The 27943-nt window shown below is 36.2% G+C and overlaps 2 protein-coding genes and 1 long non-coding RNA gene across 3 annotated transcripts in view; all 3 read left to right on the plus strand.

Moving 5' to 3' along the window:
- The window catches only part of LOC107709709 (regulating synaptic membrane exocytosis protein 2-like), a 171978-nt gene extending 147728 nt beyond the window's left edge, over positions 1–24250 (plus strand). The window contains exons 29-30 of the mRNA XM_016514305.1: positions 3540–3784; positions 24105–24250. Coding sequence (XP_016369791.1) covers positions 3540–3784; positions 24105–24250 — 391 coding nt within the window. The remainder of the gene's footprint in view (positions 1–3539; positions 3785–24104) is intronic.
- Positions 24251–25168: 918 nt separating this feature from the next.
- LOC107709678 (uncharacterized) lies at positions 25169–26104 on the plus strand. Its single transcript, XR_001636521.1, has 2 exons — positions 25169–25692; positions 25827–26104. It is a non-coding gene; the product is annotated as an uncharacterized LOC107709678 (long non-coding RNA).
- Positions 26105–26743: 639 nt separating this feature from the next.
- dcstamp (dendrocyte expressed seven transmembrane protein) overlaps positions 26744–27943 on the plus strand; it is a 5972-nt gene continuing 4772 nt past the window's right edge. Inside the window, exon 1 of the mRNA XM_016514312.1 lies at positions 26744–26752. Within this exon, the coding sequence (XP_016369798.1) occupies positions 26744–26752 (9 nt within the window). The remainder of the gene's footprint in view (positions 26753–27943) is intronic.

Genomic DNA, 27943 nt, shown 5'->3' on the forward strand with positions numbered 1-27943 from the left:
TTTTTTTTTTTACTTTAACTCAGTTTGGAGGAGTGACATACATATTCTCATGCCATTTTCATTTCATGACATTTATAAACAAAAAGGCTTCAGGCCCTTCAGTGTATTTTAGTATGGTTTGCTTCTAGAAACTCTCTACACGATTAATAAAAATAAAACTTCTGAAACCAGTCTGGAGCAATGCCTTGTTGACTGTTTATATCTGGATGGATGTGCACCTTTGAGAAGTTACTGTTAGGAGACACACTGTCTTCAGACTTTGGTGTTTTTGACCTGTGGCCAGGTTTTCAAACTACAGATTAGTCCTTGTCTATCCATATAAACCATTAAGTACAACCACATAATGTTCTTATAGTCTTTGTGAATTTGTTTGCAAACTATTGCACGGATAATTCCCTCTGTCAATCAGGTGGTGAGACATAATCCAGAGAGACAGATGTGTCTTGTCATCACAGCAGATGAAGGATTTTGTAAGTTGGCGTCCAGCGTTAATCTCCACCTGGGTTTTGTGTCGGTCACAGCGCTTTGAACCGTTCTCATTACAGTGATGAGAGGAGGGTAATGGCCATCTGAAGCCCTGCGGCGGTGCGACACTTCTCTCCGTGAAAACATGAGAGTCTGCCAACATCTCACGTGTGGCGCTGCTGGAGGGAGCTGTTTGCATGATAAATATAGCATTTGGCAGCATCCCGTCCAATCAATCAGTCAATGGAATAGTATCTCTTTAGAGCCGTGATTTAACTCTCTGATTGTTGTGTTAGGTTGTGATTTTCCCCAGAGACTCGTATCGCTGCAATCGGGCCAGAAACATACTCTACACATTTGATTCTGCTCAAGTCGTACTGCTCCACAAGGACAATAGTAGACCTTAAACTGAAAACTGACTCTACAAAATGCCATTTTGAGCTGTAGTTTGCTATTGCACCCCTTGTAGCAGGTTTGACAATGTAACATGTACATGCATTTTGAAATCAACCTTTGAATGCAACAAATCATAATTTTTGAGTATTTTTCAGTGCTGTTTACATAGGACACATTCTTGTGTCTGTCTGTACTTCTGTATAAATGACGTATGCGTGTGATGCTGCTGACGTTGCTGTCTATGCAGGGTCAGAAAGCTCTCAGATTTCAACAAAAATGTCTTAAAGGGGTCATATGATGCGATTTAAATTTTTCCTTTCTCTTTGTAGTGTTACAATATGCGGTTTAAGGTTCAAAAAACACATGAACACATTTCATTACACCAAATACACAAAATAATGTTATTTTTAGCAACATCATATGACCCCTTTAATTTGTGTTCTGAAGATGAATGAAGGTCTTACCGGTTTGCAACGACATGAGGGTGAGTAATTAATGACAGAATTCATTAATTGACTGGGGATAAATAGGAGTTCACTGCTGTAGAGCGTGTAGTGATCTATACTGATACTACAACAGTATTTTCCACTCTTTCTCGTGAAATATATCAGTCCCAAATGTTTCAGGATCTAAGATTACCAGATTACAGACAGATTGATGTGGCACGGCTGTATTTGAGCAGGGCTTTTGGACAGAGCTGCCTTTTGAAAAGGCTAATTGTAGTAATTGAAGAACATGTTGTCAGAGCTCATTGATTTCCGTCGCATGTTTCTGTGGCTCTAATTGCATTGATGATGAAGAAGAGCAGACCTATGGCTGAATGCGTATCATTTAAACACATTTATAATCATTAAGATTTCATTAGGATCCTTTTTCCAGGAAGTCATTTGTCTCTTCGCTTCACAGTTCGCTCACAGCCGCGTGAGATGCTAATTTAATCTTTTTACACGTGTCCTCTTTTTTTTTTTGTAATGCTGAAAGAAAAATAGACCAGCCTGTGTGGTATAGAGCTGAATAAGTGAACGTAACAGATCAAACTCAGTCATTTCACTGAATGCTTCATGCGTGAGATGTTCATTTCAGTTAGGATGAAATGGGTGAACTGCTGCAAGTTTTTATGCTTTTGAACAGTTTGTGGGATGTGTGTTAGCTGTGACTCTTAAATGAATCACAGTGAGCTGCTAGACAGCATTTTAAGGCAATATAGGTGTGCTCCCATCAATCCCATAATGCATTACCACAAGCTCAAGTTCATTCAAGATGATGGGGAAGCAGAATTTATTTTATCAGCATGGAAATGTATTGCTAAAATTTTCAGAAAATTATACTTTTTTCTCCTATACCTTTCTGTGCTATGTATTTTTCATGCTTATCATTCTATAAATATTGCTTTGTTACATTAGCATCATGCTAACGGCAGACTCTTTTGTAGCAAGATAGCTCCAATAACCATTGTATGTTTATTTTCATGTTTATTGTTATTTTTTTTTATTGTCAGTCTTCATATGTTCTAGTGTTGTGTATATACACTAAATAGTGCATGCTATTTTTATATTAATAATATTTTATTATTAATAATAGTATTTTATTAATTTTAACGTGATTTAAAAAATTTAGTATGCTACATTGTGACATGATTTAATTACATTGCATGTTTAATTCAGTTAGTACCATTTAGTTATCATCTTTAAAAATATATATTTTTAATTTTTATTATTATTTTTTTTTACAAAGTGTCTTAACTTTTGGTAATCCAATCAAATATGAGCAAAGAAGGTGATTTTTAAAAATTGCGGCTTTCTTTGCTTTGTTGGATACTACTTTCCACACAGAGCTCATTGTTATATACTAAACATTTTGGCAAACATAATCAGTCATCCAGGTATTACATGCATACAGAAATTTTTTTTCAATTCTTTATTGAGTTTTTAAGTCTTTTTTCATTTGTAAAAAAATATCTAAACATCCTTGAAACAACATGTACTTATTTTAGAAGTTACACTGCAGATACGATCTCTAAAAAACAAGTCGTATGCATTGTCGCTTCTCAATATCTAAAGATTTTTAGGCATTTTAACTGAAAAACAATATAAAAGTACTCATTAGAATATACTTTTTTTAGTGTGTTCAGTATACTGCAAAAGTTTTATGAATAGTATGTGGACCACTGCAGATGTGTAGTAATTAACTAGTAGATTTTGTGAGTATTTTGTGTTGTTGGTGTTCACTTTGGCTTTTAAGGTCCAAGGTCTTGCAAGCCTCTTTTCACTTTGTTTGATTTCAAATGACAGTAAGTTTGCTTCATGAGCGTGAGCACTATTGAGAGAACTAGCGACGGTTGTTTAATATTGTAGATTGACGCTGTTTTAGTAGTTGAATATACCCTGTTCTTTGTTTTACTCAGTTTACTTGTTGTTAGACTACTAAAACTTAACAGCTAGTACATCAGGTCCATCCCAAAACTTTCCTGTGAAGCAGCCTGAGCTGATTGGAGGCCTAAACCCTTTAACCTTGGCTTTGACCTTATTCTGACCTGAATCTCCATTCCCCTTCACCCTCCACTTACCTAACTCTCTCCTTTCTCTCTTCCATCCATCCATCCATCCATCCTCTACTCTTCCCTTCCACCGCTTCTCCTCCTCTCTTTCTGTCTCTCCTCTACGGGCCGTCACTGACAGTGAATTTACGTCCAAAATGAAAAACAGGCAAATGGAAACCGCAGCCGGAGGCAACATGACCAAGAGCACCAGCATCGGCGGAGACATGTGCAGTCTGGTGAAGACCGACGGCAGCCAGTCGGACACGGCCGTGAGCCTGGTGGGAACCGTTGACAAGAAACGGCGCTCCAGTATCGGCGCCAAGATGGCAGCGGTCGTGGGGTTGAGCCGAAAGAGCCGCAGCGCCTCGCAGCTCAGCCAGACAGGTAGGAGTCCAATAACGTCTGTCCGTTTCATGTTTGTCTCTAACTCAGCATCCTTTATTTTCCTTTTATTGTCTGTATGTTCTTCTCGACCCTTTAATGAGCCTACTTTTCTTGTATCAGCTCTAACAACCTAATAGCTTTTGTTTAAACAGCCTGTTTCTCAAAAGTGTAAATTGGGTCGGCGCAGGACCGAGGACCGCCGAATAATTAAGACCCTCTATTTCACACCATTCTTTCTTTCTGTTGCCGTTTCTCTAAAGTGACAAAAGTTCACCAACTGTTTGCAGCTTTTCATTTCAGTCGAGTGTGCAATTAATGAATATCCAGCTGCTTAAAGTTCGGATCATTCTGTGCTGTTGCATTATGATTGTTTTATTTGCCATAAAGTAACATGGTATTGCTGTGATCTTTGGACATGTACTGTGGTAATGTCATGTTTTTGGACATTTATCATTGCAATAATATAGTATTCTTTGACTACATAAAAATATAATCATTTGGTACTATGGTATATATCAAAATACCATGATATTACTATAGTACATGTCCAAAAACATGGTATTTGTATATTTTATCATAGTAATACCTAGTCTTTTTGTTAATGATGTACATAAAGTTTGAATATGTTTGAGTTGTGGTAGAGGGTTGTTGCATTATGATGGCATGTACACAAAGTAACATGATATTACCAGGTTTTTTTGGACATGTACTGTGGAAATACTATGGTATGCTTTAAAGTACCTTGTTGTACAATTTAAATTCCATGCTTTATGAATATATTCACATTCAGTATCATGATTTATATGAAAATACCATAGTATTACTATAGTACATGTCCAGAAAAGCATGGTTTTTCAAACATTTACCATGTTAATACTGTACCATTTTTCTTGGACATTTACTTTGGAATTACTCTGGCATTCTGTGATATTATGATAAATATTATGCTACTTAAATAAGATTTGCGCAAGATGGTTTACGCAACTGGTCAAAGTATTTTTGTTTTAAATTAATATTAGGAAATGTAATACTTTTATTCGTCAGTGTTGCATTAAGTTGACGACAAGTGACGGTTTAAAATGTTACAAAAGATTTCAATTTAAAAAAAGCTGTTCTTTTGAACTTTCTATTCATCAAAGCATCCTGGAGAAAAAAAATATAATAATATTTTTTTATCAATTAATTGTGGCCTTAGTGAGCATAAGAGGCTTCTTTTAAAAAGATTAAAAATCGTAATGATCTCAAACTTTTGGACAGCAGTTGTAGTAATTTGGATTACCATTTAAATAACATGTAATATAATAATAATTCAGTAACGTGGTATTGGACGTTATAGAACTGACATCTGACACCACCATTGTACCATGGTATCACCACTAGACTTTTTTTATGAAATACACTATTAATTCTCATAAAAACTGCAAATATTTTGGCAGTACACAGCAGTTCTTAGACACCTTCTTAGTTGTTTTATAGATTACTGATTTCTCTTTACAGCACTTTCTAAGCTCTAGTTATGCTTCACATCATTTCTGCACAGAATGCGTTTTCTCCCATATTCAGTCTGTCCAGAGTTTCCATGCTTTGCTGTAATTGAGGAGCCGTGAGTGTATTCTCCAGTGTGGTCATGTTTATCTAATCTGTTGGAGTCAATGAGCGGCTGATAAAAACACTCTTTTAAAAATGTCACTCGGTTTATCCTGAGGTCAGTGGATTTCTATGCTGTCTGTAGCCCACACTCATCCTCTAATCACCTCATTGGCTGCCACCGGCTGGCTGAGGTCTGAATGGTGGCGTGCAGGTAGATCACATGCCCAAAGAAATGAACACAGCCCATCAGACGGCTCGTGCTCAGCCTGCACATGGCAGGTGGTCGGCAGTGTGTTTTTAATAAGTTGGGCTGGTTGACAGGGACTGTAGCACTCTGTCATATCTCGTGGGGTGTGTTGTGTCTTCTGCTTGTCTGTAATGTCTTTAAGCATCCTTCCATTAACAGTGTTTGCTTGCAAAAAAAAAAAAAAAAGCACAAACAGTTGTTTTGTTGTTGTTGGAAGAAATTTGGCAGCATAGTATTCTTTTTTGTTGTTGTTGCATTTTCTCTAAAATCATTTATTATTGTTCATTACCATTAGAGTTGTTCTCATCTAAGATATGGTATAGAATACCAAAATTGTGAATTTATTTCTTGCAGAAAATCGAAATATTGCAAAAACAATTTGTGCCTAAAGCAGCACTTCCATCCAGTGTGTTCAAGAGATCAAAAATTCTAAATTCAGGGAAATTGGCACAAAATAAAAAGGGAAATGGATGTTGTATCCACTAAGTAAAGTCGCTTTTTTATTATTTTTAATTATTAAATTTTATTATTTATTGTTTGTTAGCAATTGTTGCCAGATGTAGTATTTATTAGTATTAATAATATGAATTGGCTATTCTTTTTATATTTTCAGTTCTCATTTTAATCTTAGTTTTAGTAATTTGACTACTTAAACTTATTTTATTTCAGTTAGTTGCAAAGGCAACATTTATAACTTCCATTTTGATTTTCAACTAGTTTTAATATTTTATTTCATTTCAGCTTTATTTCAATTAATGAAATTTTTTTTTTATATTTAGTTAACCATAGCCACTTTTCCACTGTCGGGCCAGTGTGAGCCAGTGCTTTAAGCAGGCCGGGCGGGGCTAATAGCCTCGGACCTGTAGCACCGAGGCCAAAATCACGCTGCGTTTCCACCGTCGGGCCAGAAGCTCCGCTGTGCTTCACTAAAACACGCCCTTTACACGTCTCTCAGGAACAATGTCACGCAACCCCATCATTTCACCAACAATTAGAAGTTATCAGAAGACATAAGCTACGCGGAGCTAAACTCTTGAGACGAGACTTATGACAGATAAAATATGTTACTAAATAAATACACGATTGTGATAGAGAATAAGAAGCTGACGTCCGATTTCTTCAAGCGTCGTATTTACCATGTTTACTATGGTAACGTTAATGGCTAGCGTGCATAGTCTTTTGCATCACTTATAAATATTTCTGCCTTGTATGGTGATCATAATCCACATCGGATCAAGTTATTTCAAACACTCGCTGCTGTCTGAAAGTGAGTTTTGAACTAAAATTATTTTTAAAGTCGTTAATGCTGGTGTTATAGCTGTTAACTTGATGAAATGATCCGCGGTGCTGAGGCTCTCCAGACGCGGAGAAACTCCGCCTTTGTTCATAACCACTCCTCTTGCCCCAGCTGGCCCTTTTTACCCCAAGGTTTTCGTCGGGCCAAAAAAACCCGGGCCTTTGGCCCCGAGGAAGCACCGACGAGGCACGATCAAGCCTCGGAAGTGACAGTGGAAACGCGACTGTCCCTGGCACGCACTAGCACGCCCACAGTAGAAACGCGGCTAATAATAATGTTGCTCAAGACAAGCATTTGAGATGCTGCATGTGCAATTATATTATATTTCAACTTTTATTATTTAGCTTTTATGCTTTTATTTTAATTTTAGTTTTAGTCATTTTAGTACTTCAACTTTTTTCCAGTTTTATATATATATATATATATATATATATATATATATATATATAACAAAGAGTGAAAAATTTAAGGGGGTCTGAATACTTTCCGTACCCACTGTATATATATATTGCATATTGTGGACATTTTATTCTTATCTTGTTTGCATCTATCATTTTTTATGTAATATGACATATAATTTACATTACAATACAGTACGTTGCTCATGATATCTAAAAGAGACAAAACAGACCAGACAGATTTTCTTCCGTTTGGAGACAAATGAGAATTCCAACTAAACATGTGAGAAATGGATGTTGGTTTTGAGGTCCGGTGTGCTGTTTTATTTGGTGCTTTATTTGGAACCGTCTGCTCAGTGTCACGCTCAATACAGTGGCACACTTTCACTGACTACAGGAAATTGGGTCTGGCTGAGATGTGCAGCTCTGAACACCACCTCACGAGATGTGAATCATAGAGCGTATCAATTTTTCAGGAAGAGCTTTTAGGTGGCGTGCGCGTGCAGGCGTTTGAAATCCCTGGCCTGTTTCTCAAAGCCGAGTCCGACTCTCCGGCTGCTTCCTGCTCCACTTTGTTGTGCTTAATTCAGAAAGCCTGACAGCGTCTTAGAGAGGGCATATTGCACAGATACATGTTTCAAAAAGAGATTATTCCAGGCCTTTACTGAGTAAAAAGATGGTTTTGTGTGTTTGAAATGCGCATACACACACTGGACTGCTGAAGATCTCTTGACTTGTTGTCTTCTACGTCTAATTCACTTCTTTTTCGCCATGAAGACTTATTTTATGGTGCATGCAGATTTAAACACTGTAGAAAATGCATGTGTGCATTTTTATCTGGAGTTATGCTATTTTTGCTATTGCTCATAGTTTAATAATGCATTCAGGTTTGCAGGGGCATTATTTTTTTATTATTTTTGAGGGGCACCATGGTCAGTCTGTGTTACTTTGAACCCAAGATTACTTGAAAAGAAATGAATACTTATCTTCAGCAAGGATGCTGTAAATTGATCTAAAGTGACAATTTTTTGTAATAATCTTCAAATTTCAAATAAATGCTGCTCTTTTGAACTTTCTATTCATACGAGAATCATGAGAAATCCTGTCTATATCATGTTTTCCACAAAAAAATATTAAGCAGCACAACATTTTTCAACATTGGTAATAACAAGAAATATTTCTTGAGCAGCAAATCGGGTCATTTTATCACAGAACATTGTAGCGTCATAGCTGTTGCTATTTTAGTGTATGTCCATTTTGTATTTACATGGAATAATTTGCCCACTATATTCCAGGTTAAATTACTGTATCTCAGCACTGTGAGTGTCCATGAGAGACCGCTGGAGTCATGTGGACCTCTCTAATTAATCTTTGATGACAAGTTCTACAGGAGAGAGCTTCATGGAGCTGAAGCCTTGCAGTTTTATTCATGACCAAGCTGAATCATCGCTCTGATTTATGGTGCCCGATTGTTCCTCTCTGCGTTTAGGAGGCCTGAATTCTCTTGTAATTATACCCAGTGCTCTATGGAGAACCATCTCGCATCTAACCTCTGCTGATCTTCCCTTGCCTCCAGATCTGTGTCAGCAAAGAGGCCAGAGCTGCAAGTGCAGATGAAAACACCTGATGTTCAGTGCTCTCCGCAGATTTTTATATGCTCACCCTGACAAATACACAAGGTTGGATTGGCTCGGATACGGCTCTTTTAAGGCTCAAGAGTTCTTAGTAGAGCTGCATGATAATTGTTAAACTGATAATTATGGTTGTTTTGCTCAAAAATTTTAATTACGATTATGGTCATTTTAGATTGCATCAGAATTCTTACACTTTTACATATAAGCACAAATCAAGAGAATGTCAACTTGTATGGTTTAACACATCTTGTTTCCACATAGTTTATATTTATTATTTAAATAAACATACTTTTTATATGAAATCTGGTACAAGAAGAAGATTCTCTTAAAAGATAAACCATTGAAATTTCTGGTATTCACTCCAACAATTGCAAATTATGTTCATTTTTTTAATTTTTTTATTAAAGCAACAGTATAAAACAGTGTAAACATCAGTGTGATGTTTAAGAATCCATATTTCTTGAATATTTGTGACCCTGGACCACAAAACCAGTCTTAAGTCGCTGGGGTATATTTGAAGCAACAGCCAAAAATACATTGTATGGGTCAAAATTATCGATTTTTCTTTAATTGCAAAAATCATTAGGATATTAAGTAAAGATCATGTTCCATGAAGATATTTTGTAAATTTCCTACCGTAAATATATCAAAACTTAATTTTTGATTAGTAATATGCAACTTTAAAGGCGATTTTCTCAATATTTTGATTTTTTTTGCACCCTCAGATTCCAGATTTTCATTTATCATTTCATGAATGTGCGTGCAAAGTTTTGACACACAGATGCATTTTGGAAAGCCTATAGGCAATTTGCTAAAGAGTCAGGTAAAAAACAGAAAGCATTTATTGTACAATTATGTAAGTACAAATTATGAAAAATTGTTGTAGTTATTTGCACCTCAGTGTGCGAATATATTACCTACAAGTAGTCATGACAAAAAAAAAAACTGATTTTTTTTATTTCTTTTTTTTTATTTAGCATCTGTGCAGCTGATTTTGCATTAAAAATTATGTGGGTCAAATTAGCCACTAACACAATAGAAATAACACACTAAAAATAGAAGGGAATTATTACATTTCTGACATATTTTATATTTTTTAGTATCTGACAAGCTACAGTAGAAGTTTTGTGTGTTTACATAAATCTTTAGTATTTTTCATAGTGAAGATTTTTGGCAAATTGAATGGCAGCCAGTGGGGGTCAATTTGACCCCCAAAGCAGAAGTTGTACGCCGTTTTTGAACACAACATGAGAGTTAAATGAAAGAAAGAAACTCTTGACATCTGGCAAACCACATGAATGAAAGCTTGTGGAAGCTTGTTGTCAGTGCAAGATAATGCAAATGTCAAATGAAAAAAAAAAATAATTGCATAAATAACCAGGCAAATATCGCAGATGATTATGCTTGCTGACAGATGCTAATTGAGAGAAGCATAAATCATGATCACAATTAAAATACTATTTATCATGCAGATCTAGCTCTTAGGTGTGTTTCATTGAAATAAATCAAGTTTGTTTCAGATTTTCTCCTTGAGAGAGTTGTTTTCGGTAAGAGCTTAAAAGTATAACAGTATTGAGGACAGGTTAGCTCAGATTATTTGGTTTTGTGAGATTTTGTTGGAGTTGGAGTTCATATCGAAATCCGACTTTTGATTGCCAGCAGTTTTTGCTAAATTTAAGCAGCAGATTTGAAAAATCTACATTTTGTTCTGGCCCACTGCTGTTCTGAAGAAGCAATTGAGATATTGAGAGTCTCACATTTTTCTTTCCTGTAGGAAGATACAAAAGATCCCACATCCACAGCTGATGGAGCATCTCTCTCTCTCTCTCTCTTTCTCTCTCTCTCTCTTTCTCTCTCTCTCTCTCTCTCTAGCACTATAATAGATTTAAAAAATCCCACAGGCTCCTAATGCATCCTGGGAAAGTTGAAACCACTGGTGTGCCCATCAGTGTAATCGATGTAATCTCATCCGTGTGCCCTCAGCCTTCAGTCCTTGAGCCATTTGAGCTTCCACGATTCTCATGGAGGGCTCATATGCTACAGGAGCGAGACCCATCCAAATATGTTTCCCGGACAAGGAAGCGGTTTTCACTCTAGGTGCCATTGAGGCTTGCGCACGCTACAGAATCTCTTTTTGTGTTTTTAAGTTTACTGCACTCTTATTGCATGTTGCTTATCTATATTGCACTCTTAAAAATAAAGGTTCTTTATTGGCATTGATGGTTCCATGAAGAACCTTTTGCGCAATGGATGCTTCATGGAACCAACAATGTCAATAAAGAACCTATTATTTTTAACAGTTCTTTTAAGAACTGTTCACTGAAAGGTTCTTTGGGGAACCCAAAATGGTTCTGCATCGCTGTTGGATCCTTTACTTTTAGGAATGTAAAGTGCTGAGCATTTCTGATTCAAAAAGGTTTTTGCACTGAAAAGTAGCAAGGTAGCACAACATTTTTGTGCATCCTTAAATGTGTAGAGGGCAGTGGGTTTCCATATTGCTGCATGTGTTGGGCTTTAAGGTATTCAGGAGGCGTTCGCTTTTCACTGTTTCCAAACACACACACACACGTGCCTGTTTAAAAATACTTTCTTTTAATTACTGCTAGCCTCTTGTAGCTCTTTTTTATAGATGATTTTCCATGCTGCATGTTTTGCTGAGGATTAATGCTGTGTTCATTTGTTAACAATGTGGTTTGGGAAACAGACAGCCTGGAAAAATATTGCGCCCACTTGAAAAGCTTCATTGAGTGGCTCTTAAACACCTTTCCCCAGTCCGTTTCCAGAGAATTCAGTTTGAGGCAGAGCAGAAGGGACATCACTGGGCACGGGCAGATGGCGGGTAATGCGGCGTCGCAGGGGACGGGTCCGTCTTGTCGGCCTGCTTGTTTAACTGAACCAGATTAGGAGCAGATACATGAAAACAGTACACTTTGGTGTCACATTTTTTAAAAGCATTTAGTTACTTTAGAGGCACATTTTTGTGTCCTGACAGAAGTGGTTAATAAACTATTATCTAAGATAAAAATTAAACTAGTATGAATGTTCGCAAAATCCTTGTATATGCCCTTAAAATGATGAGTTCTGGCCTTATTTTATTTTTTATTATTTTATTTGTGGTTTAAATTAATTGTAGTTTTTTTTATGAGCCCTTCTGAGGTGACCTGGCTAACAACATTTTTTGAATGCTAAGCACCTGATTTTTTGTTCAAAAAAAAGATAAAGAATTTATTATTTATAAGATACCGTATTTTCCCAGTTTATTTTATTTATTTAATACATTAGGAGCTAGCAGACCTTTGGCGCTGTTGAGAGCGCCGCTCACATGGAAAGTTGTCATTTCGCAAGTGTGTTTACAAGTTATAATAAACGTGAGGTTAAACAGACAAAGGGTTTCAGACAGACAAGTTTCAGCCTGTAACGTTTGGAGCTCGTCCCAGTAAAGGTCACTCACAACTTGACATGGTGAGAACTTTTCAGACTGACCTTACAGAACAGCATATGAAACCCATCGTCTGGTGGAACAAACATTCTGTACTGATAATGAACATCACGTCAGCTCCTTCTTGCCACATTTCAGAAACTTGTCTCCATATATTCACATACCTCTGACCTCTACAGATCTAAAGCTGCTGGATATAATTTTGGATGTTAAATACTTGGTCCTATCACAGTGAAATATGCAAAGAAAATAACTGTAAGTAAATAATTTAGTATTAGTAAATAATAATAATAATTAAAAAAAGCAAAGCTGGCCTTAAAGGAATAGTTCATCTAATGGTTTCAATTGTCATCATTTACTCACTCTTTATTTTTATTTTTATTTTATTTAATTTAATTTTATTTTATTTTATTTTATTTTATTTTATTTTATTTTATTTTATTTTATGTTAGCTTTGTTACTGTTTTTTGATGTTGATAGTAGTATTTTAATTATTGGTTGACATACATAAGCCTCTACTAATCAGAACACAAGGAACAGCCCAAAATGTCACAGTAACATACTTATATTTTGGGCTATACTTTTCCGAATACTCTGGTATTTTGGTACTCATGCCCTCATTTACTGACAAGAATCCGGCTACATGATAGATGTAAGTGTTGAACACGGATACAGAACATGGTCTAATTAAGTAAATTGTCCTAAATTGCCGTTAACTAGACTAGACATTTATTAATCTCACAAGTTAATAAGTTTAATTTTGCAGAAGGCATGTACGGTGAAATGCGGCTGTAGAAAGTAGCACACGACTATCTTCCACTGTAACAAACCTGGTTAACGTACACAAAACAGAGCAAGTCACATTCTCTGTAGCCATAGTGATCTGTGCGAACTGCAGCTTTTCCTCTGATCCGATTTTCCACGGCCCCCTCTCATCCCCTCACTAGATTTTATGCAAATGAACGGCTCTCAGAAGGTGGAATGTAGCCCAGCCGCGTTCCGTCGATCCTGGAAATTAGCAAAGCTATGCGCGGATGAAGCGGTAATTCATCTTATTCTGAGCTCTGATCTCAGCGCTGTGCTTTGGCTTGACGAGGATGTAATTGGTCTCAGTGGGGTTTTGTGAGTATGTGAGGCCGAAGATAAGCCGGCTCAGTTCTCTTGTAGATCTTGTCTGCTGGACTCGCTGGATACACACATTGTCACGTCTCTTCTGCGGACATCATGTTCAGCAAACCCTAAATTTAGTGTTTGGAGAAGGAAAGTTTTATTCAGACTCGGCCTCTGTCTTTGATAAGTTCTTCAATAGCAGTTTAATAAATGAACAAACACATTTTTTTTATTTAATTATTTATTAATTTTTTATAGGGGCCACTGTTTGAGTTGTTTGTAGTGAGTTTTACATTTAAATTGTGAGATTTATTTGACAAAAAAAAACTGTTACACTCATTTGTCAAGGATAACAGTTACAAAAATGAATTTACATTGCGCTAGGTCATGATGATCGTCATGGGTTTATCACTGATCATTGGTTGTAAAGATAAAGATAATGCATATCCGCCAGAGTGTCACCATGGTGACAGAGATGATCAGATGCTGCACTGCTGTATGAACCAGATTTACAAAGATACAATGTTGGCTTAATTATGGTCTGACTGTGTTTTATTAAATGAGACATTCGGTGTATACTTTGCTTTTGCTGTTTTAGCCTCTGCCATTTACACAATCCTTTCTGTAAGAAATATAAGCTACATTATATTGTAACGCTGCATGTTGTTGCATTTTGTGCACTTTTGTACTATGAAGTCCACTTATAATGTCATTCAAGGCATCTTGCACCAAAAATTTTGTTTTTCATAACCATTTTCCGCCCTCTCTCTGATGCTTAATTTTAAACTGACAGTTTTGCCACAGTACCTTTAAAGAAATAGTTCGCCCAAAAATGAAAATGTGCTAAACTTTGCTCACCTTCAGGCCATCCAAGATGTGAGTTTGTTTCTTCATCAGAACAGATTTGGAGAAAGGTATCATTACATTACTTGTTCACCAATGGATCCTCTGCAGTGAATGGGTGCCGTCAGAATGAGAGTCCAAACAGCTGATAAAAACATCACAAGTAATCCACACGAGTCCAGTCCTCTCCTGATTCAGATGAGGCAACTTTTCACTGGCAAAAGCAATATTATGGATAGAGGACTTGTTTGAAGTTAAAAACGTGTTAGTGATGGATTTGTTTCTTACAAACATGCAGCTTTTCACTTCACAAGATGTTAATTGATTGACTGGAGTGGTGTGGATTACTTGTGGATTATTGTGATGTTTTTATCAGCTGTTTGGACTCTCATTCTGATGGCACCCATTCACTGCAGAGGATCCATTGGTGAGCAAGTAATGTAATGATACATTTCTCCAAATCTGTTCTGGTGAAGAAACAAACTCATCTACATCTTATGGGCTGTGAATTATTTCTTCAAGAATTATGTCTGACTAACCTCTTTCATACTGTCATTCATCAATACAGATTAAATTGCTAAATACCGAAATGCCTTGATATGTAAATGTGTGAGGTCATATGTTAATGTGCTCGTGATATCAGCTAAGTTTCCGACAATGGTCTTGGTGGATTGTTGAAAAGTAGCTCATTCGATTAATTAGTTAATATAGCATGTAATTAATTAGATTTTTTGATTTTTAAAGAATTGACTAACATTAGTATGGTGCAACAGTTTTATTCTATTGCACCAAGGAGGTCTTATTATTACGGTGACGCATTGATGCCACACACATTTTTTTTTTCTTATGACTCATTGCATTTGGAAACGGAATGTTTTAGTAATATGTGTTCATATTTTCTGCTTGTGTTGCATCATCTCTAAAATATTGTAGTGCTGCTGTTTTCTGTTTTCATTTGATGCCATTGTCAAAGAACTTGACGCACTCATCTTACAGTCAGTCTTTGTTTATTGGGTCTGCTGTCCTTGAGTGAACGTCTCATGAATGTCTCTGTGTTCAAAGACTCAGCCATAGATGGACTTCCTTATTTCAAAAACAAGCTCATGAGAAATAGTCCAGTGATCCTGTTCCTCATCTGACACTTGAGTTACTAAGCAGTTGAGGGGGGAAACCAAACTATCTTCAGCTCTCCTTTTTCCTCAGTTCTGATGATGACCATGTGTAGACAATATTGTTTTGAATCTCAGCCCTGCAGAATTAATCTTTTTACACATGCATGTTGTTTTCCTACATGATGACTGTCTGCTTTAAAAACAAATATCTCGATCAGAGTCTTATATTTATTGTTTATGCCAGGGGTCACCAAACTCGGTCCTGGAGGACTCCTGCAGAGTTTAGCTCCAACCCTAATCAAACGCACCTGAACCAGCTAATCAAGCTCTTACTAGACATACTTGAACCTTCCTGGCAGGTGTGTTGAGGCAAGTTGGAGCTAAACTGTGCAGGACACCGGCCCTCCAGGACCGAGTTTGGTGACCCCTGGCTTCAGTCAGCTGCACAGATGCCAGTTCTATCGATCTGAGCCGTTAGTAAAGCACTAAAGTTTATTCTGTCTCTCTTTCTGTCTTTCTCCATCTGTCCACACACTGGCAGAGGAAGTGGTCGTCCCCTCCATCTGAATCGCCCGTCTCTTTGTTAGACGTGTTAAGAGAATGAAAGTGTGAGGTTTATCACTTCACAGCTGACAGAAAGACATTATGTCTATTTAATGTTACTTGAAGGTGATTTTTAAAGGTGAATCTCATGAAAACTGTCAAGAAATGTCCGGCCATATTTCACATCCCAGACTTGCAACTTGTGAAAACCTACGACAATGTGCAGGATTTTTTATTATTGCCTATTCTTTCCATCATATTTCACATCAAAATCAAAACTTTTTTTTTTTTTGGACTTGATTTAAATTGTGAAAAGTGGATTTCCACCTGAAGTGTCATTATAACTTATATAAAAGGTATTATATAAAATATTATTTAATCATTTTTTGATTCTTATTATTTAAGAACATTTGTAAAGTGCAATTGAAAAAATATATTATGATGGTATTTGTTTGAATTAATGCTATTTGAATTTAGTTTTAGTTTAGTTTTGATAACAACAATAATAATAATAAAGTATTATTATTCACATTATGGTAATTAGAGTTGTTTAATTGTCATGCAAATACTGTCATAATGGAAGAAAAAAAGAATGGTCCTAAAAGCAGCCATGATTTTCTCAATGCAAAACATTTTATTTATATTTATTTATTTATTGTTTTTTTGAGGTGCAGAATGACCCAAACCTTTCCTTGATTTTTAATGCACACACAGTCGATGATGATCAGTGATGATATTCTGCGTCATTTTGTTGAATTTTCTGAGTTCCTGTGCTAATGACTTTTACATTCTCTGATGCTGTGTTGGTTATTCTGAACTGGTGTGGCATGACATAGTGCAGAGAAGAAGGTAGGTATGAGAGGATGTAAACATGTCGTTCAGTAGAAATGTTTATCCGTACACACACTCACATACACACGGCTGCCTGAGCTGGTCAAAACATCATCAGTCTCACACGCTGTTGCCCCATCTCACGGCGCACTGCCAGATCATTACATCTTTGTGTTTTTCTCACATGTGACGTTCTTTAAATTCCCGTAATATGAGATGTTCTCATCTATCAGACATGAGCGGACTGTCCGTGCTTTCATGGGTTTTGTTTTCGTGCTCGAGTTCTGTGCCAGTTAATTTGAGTCTCGATGACCTCTATTAATCTGAAATTTGGTTTGATGTGGACATCATAATTCATAATGCAATTCAGTCATATTTGTAAAGATCTCCATTTTTGTTCAGTTGTTTCACATGTCGATATGGACATTGTTTTTGATATAAAGAATGATTTATACAAATAAATAATCATATTACAGGAATTTAAAGAACATTATAATAAATAATTGTTCTTGAAATTCACGTAATACGAGATGTTTTCATCTCTCAGGCATGCGCAGACTCTTCTTTTGTCTGTATTTAAAATATAAAAAATGTGAAATAATATATATATATATATATATATAACCTTTTATAAAATAGACAAATTGTTAAATTTTCAGATTTCATTCTCATCATATTTATTTTCTCACTTTTCTGACTACAACAGGAAGCTTTTAGAGAATGAAGAGTACAGAGTAAACTGTGTGTGTAATGCATTTTGTGCTATTTTTATGCTGCAAAGAATCAAGGGAAATGTAGCTATGCATGGCTGTCACAACATAAATCAACAAAATGAGTATTTTCTACATTCACTGCCGCAGCTTAGCAAGATCAATACCAGCTTCCTTACACCGTCATTCTTTAATTTGACACAAAGTCATTAACAACAACAGCAAAAAAGAGTATTCATATGAAAAAAGCAAGTCTGTGCTTGAAGATTTGGAGAGTTTCTGCTGTTCTCATGTAAAGGACGTTGAGTAATCTATTTGGTCACTTTAAACAAGTTCGGAAATTTCTGGTGTAGATGAACTAGTCCTGAGTAACATTTACTCTTCACCTCAAAGTGGCATTTTAAAGGACAGTGTTTTAAAACCATAGTTCTAAACAATTGACATTTGTCCAAATAATGGGACTGTAGGCCAGCTGAAGCTCTTGATCCATTTACTGAATGACTGTGACCAACTTGCGTAGATGAATAGATATTTACAATGGAAATTGGCAGGGGGAAACATTATGAAGAGGCTTTTTCATTTGAAATGCTAATGATAAAGTGGTTGTTGTACAAAGGAAGCTGTGGTACAGCCTATCCAGTATCTGTATTTTTTGTAGTAGCCACTATAGTGTAGTGGCTGATTGATTGAATACACTAATTCATAAATGTTTTCCTCTAATCTGCACTTTTTTTGAACCCTTATGACTGATTGTGTTGACTACATTTGGTTTATATTGTAGTTCTTTGCTTGTAAGTCTCAGACTGCATATATGTGAATCATGAATCATTAATCAACATTTCCCAGAATTATTAAGTCTTGTGCTAAGTATTAGCTAATCTGCTTGCAATAGAGAAGTTGTAGAGAATGTTGGCATATGTGGTAACCCAGGGGGAATTTGTATTTTATTTGCACTTTTATAGCTCAGGAGACTTAATTGAGTTTGCTTGTGCTTCGTTTAAGTCTCAGATTGTGCAATTTGTACACGTGGGTCGTTACCATTTTTGTTTGACTTTAGCATTTAATACTTTGGGTGTTAAAAACCATCTTCCATTCTCAGGCTGTCAGTCCTGGTGAGCTTCACAGTCAAAGTCTAGTTTAGGCTAGTTCAGTCTTTGGGCCGTAATTGTCTGCTTCCCTCCTTTTGCTGTGTTATGAGGATGATGAGATGTCCCCCTGTCTCATATTTGGCAGTGAATCAGGATGAGAGTGCATTCTGGCAGGTTTGGGAGTAACGGTACACCGTGTTATGTTCCTTCATGTCTGCTAGAAGAAAGTCAGACCTCACAAATAGCCATAAACAAGTCAAAATGAACCATAATGGATCAGAGTAGTACCAGAGTAGATCACAATAGTGACAGATATAAAACACATACTCAGATATGAAAGACATACACATGTACACACATACGTGTGTGTGTGTGTGTGTCCGCGTGTATGTAAACATTATGATTTTAAAATGTTTTTAATGAAGTCTTTTATGCGCAACAAGGCTGTAAAAACACTAATACAACTGTTTCTATTGTAACATTTTATAAAATCTTAATGAAATACAAATTTGCATTAATTACATAATTGCGTTTTTTTTTTTTACAAAACCATTAAAATACATAAATACATAAATACAATCATAAGTTATGATTGTTGTTTTATTACATTATGTATTATATCAAATGCCTGCATAGGGTGCCAACTATTGTTTTTACACTGTACAGCATGATCTAATCCTTGTTTAATATTGACTAAATAACATGTAATTCAAATGCTGTTATTATTTTAAAATGCATTTTATAAAATCTTAATGAAATACAAATTTGCATTAATTACATAATTGCGTTTTTTTTTTTTACAAAACCATTAAAATACATAATGTACATAAGTTATGATTGTTGTTTTATTACATTATGTATTATATCAAATGCCTGCATAGGGTGCCAACTATTGTTTTTACACTGTACAGCATGATCTAATCCTTGTTTAATATTGACTAAATAACATGTAATTCAAATGCTGTTAAAATATTTATACTTCAATGTTTGGCCACTACTTTATTATAGAAATGCTACAACTACTGTCATTTCTTGAACAAGAACATGTGGACATCAAAACATGCAAACTCAGAGTGAGGGTTTAAACTTTTATTTTGAAGTCGCGATGAACAGTTAGCATATTTAGAAAGATAATGATGTATTCTCCTGTGTTGGCATAGGTTTATAAATGGTTTACCTTATAAATCTGATAAAATGATGCACAATGTTCCCAGATGAACATTATAAGCAACTTAGACTCAGTATATGCAAAGATGGAGTTTGAGACGATCCGCGCATGTAAGTGATAGCAGTTTGTGTGGAGCAGCATTTACTGTGAACGGAGCCGCTCTGAGATGCACGTAACCTACATGCATAGAAATAAAGTGCATATTAAACCCGCAGCGCATATACAGTATGAATTTCATTGAATCCGCAGCCTTTGTGAATTCACAATAGCACTATGCTTTATTATGATTTTTAAATGGTTTTAATATTTTGTGCAGCCTTAGATAACGGTCTAATAATGCTTTTCATGGAGTCTCGTGCCACTTCCGGAATTTTGCCGGTTAATTGACATAGGCAAAATGCAATCGAGGATTTTTTAATTACCAAGTAGTTGAATTTAATAGAGGAATCGTGACAGCCCTAAAATATAGTATAAATGTGCTGTCATTAGGTTTTAGGAAAGAGGTCCTTGGCATCAAAGACTGAGAATCCATGTCATAGAGACTTTGGGTGATTTTGACCTTCATAACACTGTAGAAACCACATAGCATTGTCATAGAACGCACCCTGCTATCATGGTTGTAAATTTTGCATAATGTAAAAATCTAATATTTTAGCCCACATTAGACACACAGTTTCTTGTTTCTCTCTGAATGTGACGCCTTGAGTGGCTGTTGAAAGTGGTTGGATATGGCTGCTATTCCTGTTATGACTACGCAAATATTTGCAATGCATTTTGCGGGGATATTTTTTTGGGATAGCAGTGATTCAGCTGTTTCTGTAGCCGGACATCTTCTGTGGTAAACATTTACATTGGGAGATAGTGAAGAGAGAGGTGGAGGCCCGAGATAAAAGATGCACGTCAGCACGGCAAAATAAATCTTGTCTTTTTAAGAGCCGGAGAGAAAGGTGGAATTATCAGTCTGTGTGCGTGCAAGTGTGTGTGTGTGTGTTTATCGCGTGAACTGTGGGTGACTGGGATGTGGACAGTCAGGGCAAGAGATGCTCATGTTCCTAATGGCCACACACACATTTGCAGTATCTCTGGGTAAAGCTCATGTGCCTGGAGGAGCATTTGAAGTGCTGAGCCACACCGCTGCCTCTGATTGGCTGGGGGAGGATGCAAGAAAAGGAGCCAGGCTCCGCCTCCTACCCCCCTCCTGTACGTGTTAGAAAGGAGATAGCTTGAGGAGAGCCGACAGCTTCACTGCACCGAACGCACACTAGTGCTGCATACTCCAGGAAGATCAGTCGACGCAGAACGTTCTCCAGCTGAAGAACCCAAAACCAACCCTGACTGGAGCAAGAACCCGTCCTGCATTCGCTGCAGTTTAAATATTGTTTAAGAGCACTCTGCACTCTGAGTTTAGCTCATCGTCCGCAGTCTCAGCACTACAGCATCCTCTCCATTCGGCCCGGCTGTAAACATGGGCAGGCAAAGCCACGATGCCACATCCACCACGGGCACAGGTGCAGGCAGCACCGGCGGCCGCATGCAGCGCTCCCAGAGCCGAATGAGTCTGTCGGCTTCGTTCGAAGCGCTGGCCGTCTACTTCCCCTGCATGAATTCTTTCGATGAGGAGGATGGAGGTAAGATGTGTCACATGTGGAGATGTCCAAATGAGCATCTTGCATGTCAAAGTTCATGCGTTTTGCAGGATATTTGGTTTTATAGAGCATACCAACTGTTTCATTCAAGTTTATTTTGGTTCATGGTCATTTATGGTTTCTGGTGGAGTTTACATAAATGATGAGCAGAATTGTGCATGGCTGTCAGGAAAAGAGTTATTCTTGTGCATAAATTGCTGTGACGGTTTTATAGCACTTAATAGTCGTGCAGTGTGTTTTGGTGGGACTCAAGCATCGTCATGTGTTATGACCTTGAAGGTGTTTGATTTCCTTTCTCTACAGCATCTCTCTCTTTCTCCCCCTTCATTCACTATAGAGGTTAATATCATTGGAAATATCAGATGACTTTTCATATCTTGCAGAACAAATACCTTTTGTGTGATGTGTAGGTGCAACCAGATTTTAGTTAATACATTAATATATTCATCACTGAGTGAATCTCATAAGATGTCCAGGTCACATTTCACCCCCATTTTTTATTTTATTTTATTTTAATAAATAAAACGAAGGATATAGATTTTTTTCATTACAATTAAGCACATTTCTCCCAAATTGTCAATACCATAATGAATCCAGAAATTGTACTTTGATGGTTATTGTTATTGTACTACAAGAATAATACTGTAATACAGTGTTTTTTTTAACCAGCATAAATCAAAGGCAGTGCAACACAACTACTATCATAATGTATATATACTTTACAATTTAATATAGGAGTATTTTAATTTATTAATACGTTTATTTATTTAAAATGACAATTTTGGGGGAGAAATGTGCTTAATTGTCATCAAGATCACAGTGTCACACCATTTAATAGCGACAGTCTATGCAAAAAGTTTAATTGTCATTATTTACTCACCCTCATGTTGTTCCGAACGTGTATGACTGACTTTCTTTTGTGGAACACAAAGGAAGATATTTTGAAGAATATTGGTAACCAAACAGATTTTGTTCCCATTGACTTCTATTATATGGACAAAAAGTACAATGGAAGTCAAGGGGAACTGAAACTCTTTGGTTACCAACATTCTTCAAAATATCTACTTTTGTTTTCTGCAGAAAAAAAGAAAGTCATACAGGTTGGGAACGACGACATGAGGGAGAGTAAATGATGACAGTATTTTCATTTTTGGGTGGACTGTCGGTTTAAGGGATGGTTGAATTGAGTCTTCTGACATTGTGCATCGTTGTTTCTCAGGTTTATCTCGGTCAAGTTCAACAAGACCTCAACCGTTAGGAGTTCTTGATTATTATATACAACTGTGCTGTTAGTACAGAAAAGGACAGTCACATCCGCCGCTATGTTCGTCATCCTCTTGTGTTCAGCTACGTCTCAGGGCCGAAAGCAGAGGCGGATGACATTGAATGAAAAGAAAATCAAGCCTGCCGTGTGTGAGCTGTGATTGAATGGTTTAATCTCAGCCATGTATGCTTCCTGTAGCCAGCCTTCTCTCTCCTACCTATTGAAAATGGGTTCTGCATTCTAAATAGCCCTCACATTACTGCATCATCCTCATCATTTTTGCATATTAGGCAGTAAAATAACAGGATGTGCATCAATTTTGGACATCAAGTTAAAGCAATAAGCAACCAGAGAACCTGTTTAACAGCTTAACAGCGATTTTAGCCTCAAGTGACATATTGCTTGGGTAAAATTGTGCAATGAATCATAATAATGGGAATAAACTACTGTTTTGCAAAGTAATATAGTCATTACTCTAACTGTAGGTGGTTTACAGGTGGCAGGAAACATTGCAACTTAGGACATTAATAAAGAATCTGGGGTGTGCTTTCTTTTTCTACATATGCAATAAGATTTTTGTTATAGTTAGCTGTCAAATCTAAATAAGGCATAAAACAATCAAAATACAAATGAAAAATGCAAACATATTTCAAAAATGTTTTTTTGTTATGGTATCTTTAGCATACATTGGGAAGCCTTGTATAATTAAAAAGATAAGTAATTAAAGATAAAATATGTAATAGCTGCTCCACTAGCAGCACCAGACAAAACTGCAGACAGAAATAATGATTATTTCTAAACAAGTTTCCCAAACTCTTGACAAATAGGTAGTCCTGTTTCAAAATAACCCTGCTGATTGAGCTGAAATGTCAAAGTGTTTACAATCCTTAGGAAGTCAAACTAAGAATGTCTTTCTTAAACTTTATGCATGTTAAATTGATATATATTTTAACATTAAATACATTACACACATCACTGTTTAAAATGAAAGTCAAAAGGCTGGTTATTGCATTTAACACGCACTGCTTCTTTCTTTATGACGGTTGTGAATTGTTCAGCTCAGAGGATGCTGACACAGGTTGAGGTGTTTGGTCATGCCTAATTGTGGTTCAGTGCACCTGCGTAACCCGTCATGTCAAATCACCCTGCATCTCATGTAACTGACACTATGGCATGTCTGTAGCCCAGATATAGAAACAGAAAAACTGCACTGTATCAAAAACAAAAATTGTTGAATTCGGCCCATCCTGTGGGAGCAGAACCACGTGTGTCTGGATCAACAACACATCAGCTGTCACATCTGAGCCGCGTGTTGGGCGATGTGCAGAAAAGTGACCTTCATCACTCTGCTTGAGACATCTTGATATCCTGACTGACGAACTGTCTCTCTGTCTCTGTAGAAGCAGGAGGAAAGAAGCTGCGCAGCACTATCCAGAGGAGCACAGAGACGGGACTGGCCGTAGAGATGAGAAGCAGAATGACCCGGCAGGCCAGCCGCGAATCCACTGACGGCAGCATGAACAGCTACAGCTCAGAGGGAAAGTGAGTAACAAAACGAAAGGTTTTACAGGTAAAATGTCGTCACTAATGGTTTTATTTACCAGTTTTAGGTCATTATTAGGTCACTGTGCACAGATGCAATACCTTTATCAACTAGTTTGTAGTAATAGTCGACAAATAAATTTGAATAGCCTACAATTTAATTGAATTTAATAACATATATATATATATATTTAAATTGTAAAATATTTATATAAATTGTATATATAATATATACATGTATATGTGTGTATAAATGTAAAATTATATTAAATATTGTTTTATTTATTGAAAAAATATATTTTTTATGTATAAAGCCATGTCATATATAATACAGTTTAATGACTGAATAAATGATATGAGCATAATAACATAAGGTAATACATTTAAATTAATTTAAATCAAAACCTTTTTTACAATATATTGACTTAACTTTTACATTTTTTATTATGAGGCATAGCCTTGGTCTATCTCTAATTTAGAGTAATTTTTTGTCTTTTTTTTGTGAGTGTGACTTGATATTGATGACATAAGGTAATACATTTAAATTAATTTAAATCAAAACCTTTTTTACAATATATTGACTTAGCTTTTACATTTTTTATTATGAGGCATGGCCTTGGTCTATCTCTAATTTAGAGTAATTTTTTGTCTTTTTTTTTGTGAGTGTGACTTGATATTGATGACCGTTTATTCTCTTCCAATCATAGATCATTGTGTGGGGAGACTATGGACGTATGGACCACAAATCCTTCATGGGAGCCGCTCAGATACTTTTAGATGATCTGGACATGTCCAACATGGTTATTGGCTGGTTCAAGCTTTTTCCTCCCTCTTCATTGGTTGACCCAACCTTGGCCCCGTTGACCAGAAGAGCTTCCCAGTCATCTCTCGACAGCGGGTCTGGGCCGTTCGGACGCTCGTAGCAGTTTCCTGAAATCTAGCGTTATTGTAGCAGCCAATGGGTGGAGTTTGAGATTTGCGACAGGTCCCGTCCCCCCGGTAACACTGCATGCTTGATGTTGTGTGTTCAGAGCTTGTTTCTTAGGGGTGAAAAAAGCGGTCCTGATTTTGCATCGCAAAAAAATGCCACACACATTGTGTGCAAAGAGCAACCCCTAGAGGGCAGGGACGAGACGAAGCCGGAAAATGGCCTCCTTAGCTTGAGGAACGTCACAATTCCTGCTTTTAAAACCTATTTAAAGCCATTTGAGATGAGTCTGAACTGAGAACTGACAAGTCGAGTTCTTCAGAAGCCCTTTTTGAAATGGGGTGAAATGTTCTCTTCAACTTTCTTTTCTTTTAATGTTGATGTATTTGTATCTACATGGGTTAACAGTGTTCCTTGGGTCAAGCCATGCCAACAGACCCATAAATGTACACACAAAACAAGAATATGAAGTGGGAATGAGCGCCTCACTCCCCAGTCAATAGAGAGATGAAATGTAGGTTTGAATCATCTTTTAAGATCAAATTGAAGTACTTCTCTTGATACCGTATGAGACCTAAAGAAGAAATATGTTTTTTGTTGCATGGACACAACTTTAGCTGAACTTTAAAAAAAAAAAAAAAGTGGATAATAGGTTTGAATCATCTTTTAAGATCAAATTGAAGTACTTCTCTTGATACCGTATGAGACCTAAAGAAGAAATATGTTTTTTGTTGCATGGACACAACTTTAGCTGAACTTTAAAAAAAAAAAAGGGGATAAAAAAAACTCAGACTGCTACTTGCAAAAAAAGATGACAAGAAAAACGAATCAGATCAGCCATTTTCAACAGTTTCTATTATTTTTAAAAAAAAATTTCACTAGTGCATGATTTTCATGGGGAGTGAATGCTACCATGTGATTTGAAAAAAACATTCCGAATGGACATTCCACCTTGTAAAATCATACTTTGTTGACAAATTTAAGGGAAAAACGTGACCAGGGATTTTTATATCTTTACGGAAATATGAGCTGCAGTATTCCTGACAAAAGAGCCTAAAATTTCACGAGATCTTTTTACCGGAGACGGCTGCAGCTCACTGAATTTCGCAGTATTGTGCTGTACAGTTTTCCGAGCATGATGCTGTCTGCAGAGAAATGCACATTGGGACGATGATATTGCCACACAATATAACTTTGGTTTTTATTTCTTCGTTTCAAGAAAGCAAGTCATTTAATATATTTTTGTTCGTTTATTTACAAGCCAAGACCTATTTATTTTTTATTTTCTATTTTTTTAGTAATAATCAGGGCTTCTTATATCTGAGAAGTTTATGAATCATAGTTTTAATGCCTGAATGGAAATATACACTGAGACATTATACCTCTTCCTTTGAAAATAAACTTTTCTGATTAACCAATATGATTTTTTTTTTTTACTTATCAAGCTTTCAGTCTACTTATGATTTCTGTGTACGTCTGTCACAATCTACAGAATTTGTATAGAAATCTCTATTAAAGCAAACTCTCTAGATATCGTCAAATCTTATGGAAGTGGGATAATGTCTCATGATGTCAAAGGTATGTTCTGTTCTATTTCAAATGCCTTCTGTATTTCTTTTTTTTTTTCTTTCTTTTTCTTTTGGTGCAATGTGTTCATGCCAAGGCTATGTCTTGGTCAAGTATGGTTGAGTACAGAGATTTATGTAAGTTATTTTTCAAATTAAAAAATAAAAAATGGATATTACACTGGAAAATGAGCGTTCGCAAACAAAAGCAATACGTCTCTAATGTTTCTTGACATGACATGAAAAACAATACAACATATAGTACTCACACATGCATACAGCTTTAGCCTAACTTAAAAAGAGTAGAAAATAAATAATTAGAGAAAAAGAAAAAAAAAATCTTCATTATATATTGTAGCATATATCCATGGTAAATGGCAATGTACATTGTGTATACAAACATATATATGTACTAGTTGATAGTTTCAGAATTCTTAATAATAATAATAATAATTGTTTTAAGTTATTTATGTATTTATTATATCATAAATGTAGTGCTATAATTTTGTCCTAGGAAAATTTGTTTTGTTTTCCTACGTTATCAAAATGATCAAGATACAGTGACATGCGAAAGTTTGGGAAGCCCTTGCAGAATATGTGAATAATTGTAACAAAATAAGAGAGATCATACAAAATGCATGTTATTTTTTATTTAGTACTGTCCTGAGTAAGATATTTTACATAAAAGATGTTTACATATAGTCCACAAGACAAAAAAATAGCTGAAACTATTAAAATAACCCCATTCAAAAGTTTGGGAACCCTTGGTTCTTAATACTGTGTGTGGTTACCTGGATGATCCACGACTGTGTTTTGTTTTGTGATGGTTGTTCATGAGTCCCTTGTTTGTTCTGAACAGTTAAACTGAGCACTGTTCTTCAGAAAAATCCTCTGTGTCCTGCAGATTCTTCAGTTTTCCAGCATATTTTGCATATTTGACCCCTTTCCAGCAGTGACTGTATGATTTTGAGATCCATCTTTTCACACTGAGGACAGGTACTCAGACACAACTATTAAAAAAGGTTCAAACATTCACTGATGCTCCAGAAGGAAAAACCATGCATTAAGAGGGGGGTGAAAACATTTGAACAGGATGAGGATGTCCAAATTTTTCCTATTTTGTTGAAATATCTTTTTTTTTTTCCATTTAGTACTGGCCTTCGAAAGCAACAGAAGACACTTGCATGTTTCCCGGAAGACAAAT

The sequence above is a fragment of the Sinocyclocheilus rhinocerous genome, unplaced genomic scaffold (genome assembly GCF_001515625.1).
Source record: "Sinocyclocheilus rhinocerous isolate Xijiao unplaced genomic scaffold, SAMN03320098_v1.1 scaffold282, whole genome shotgun sequence".
NCBI classification, from domain to species: Eukaryota; Metazoa; Chordata; class Actinopteri; order Cypriniformes; family Cyprinidae; genus Sinocyclocheilus; species Sinocyclocheilus rhinocerous.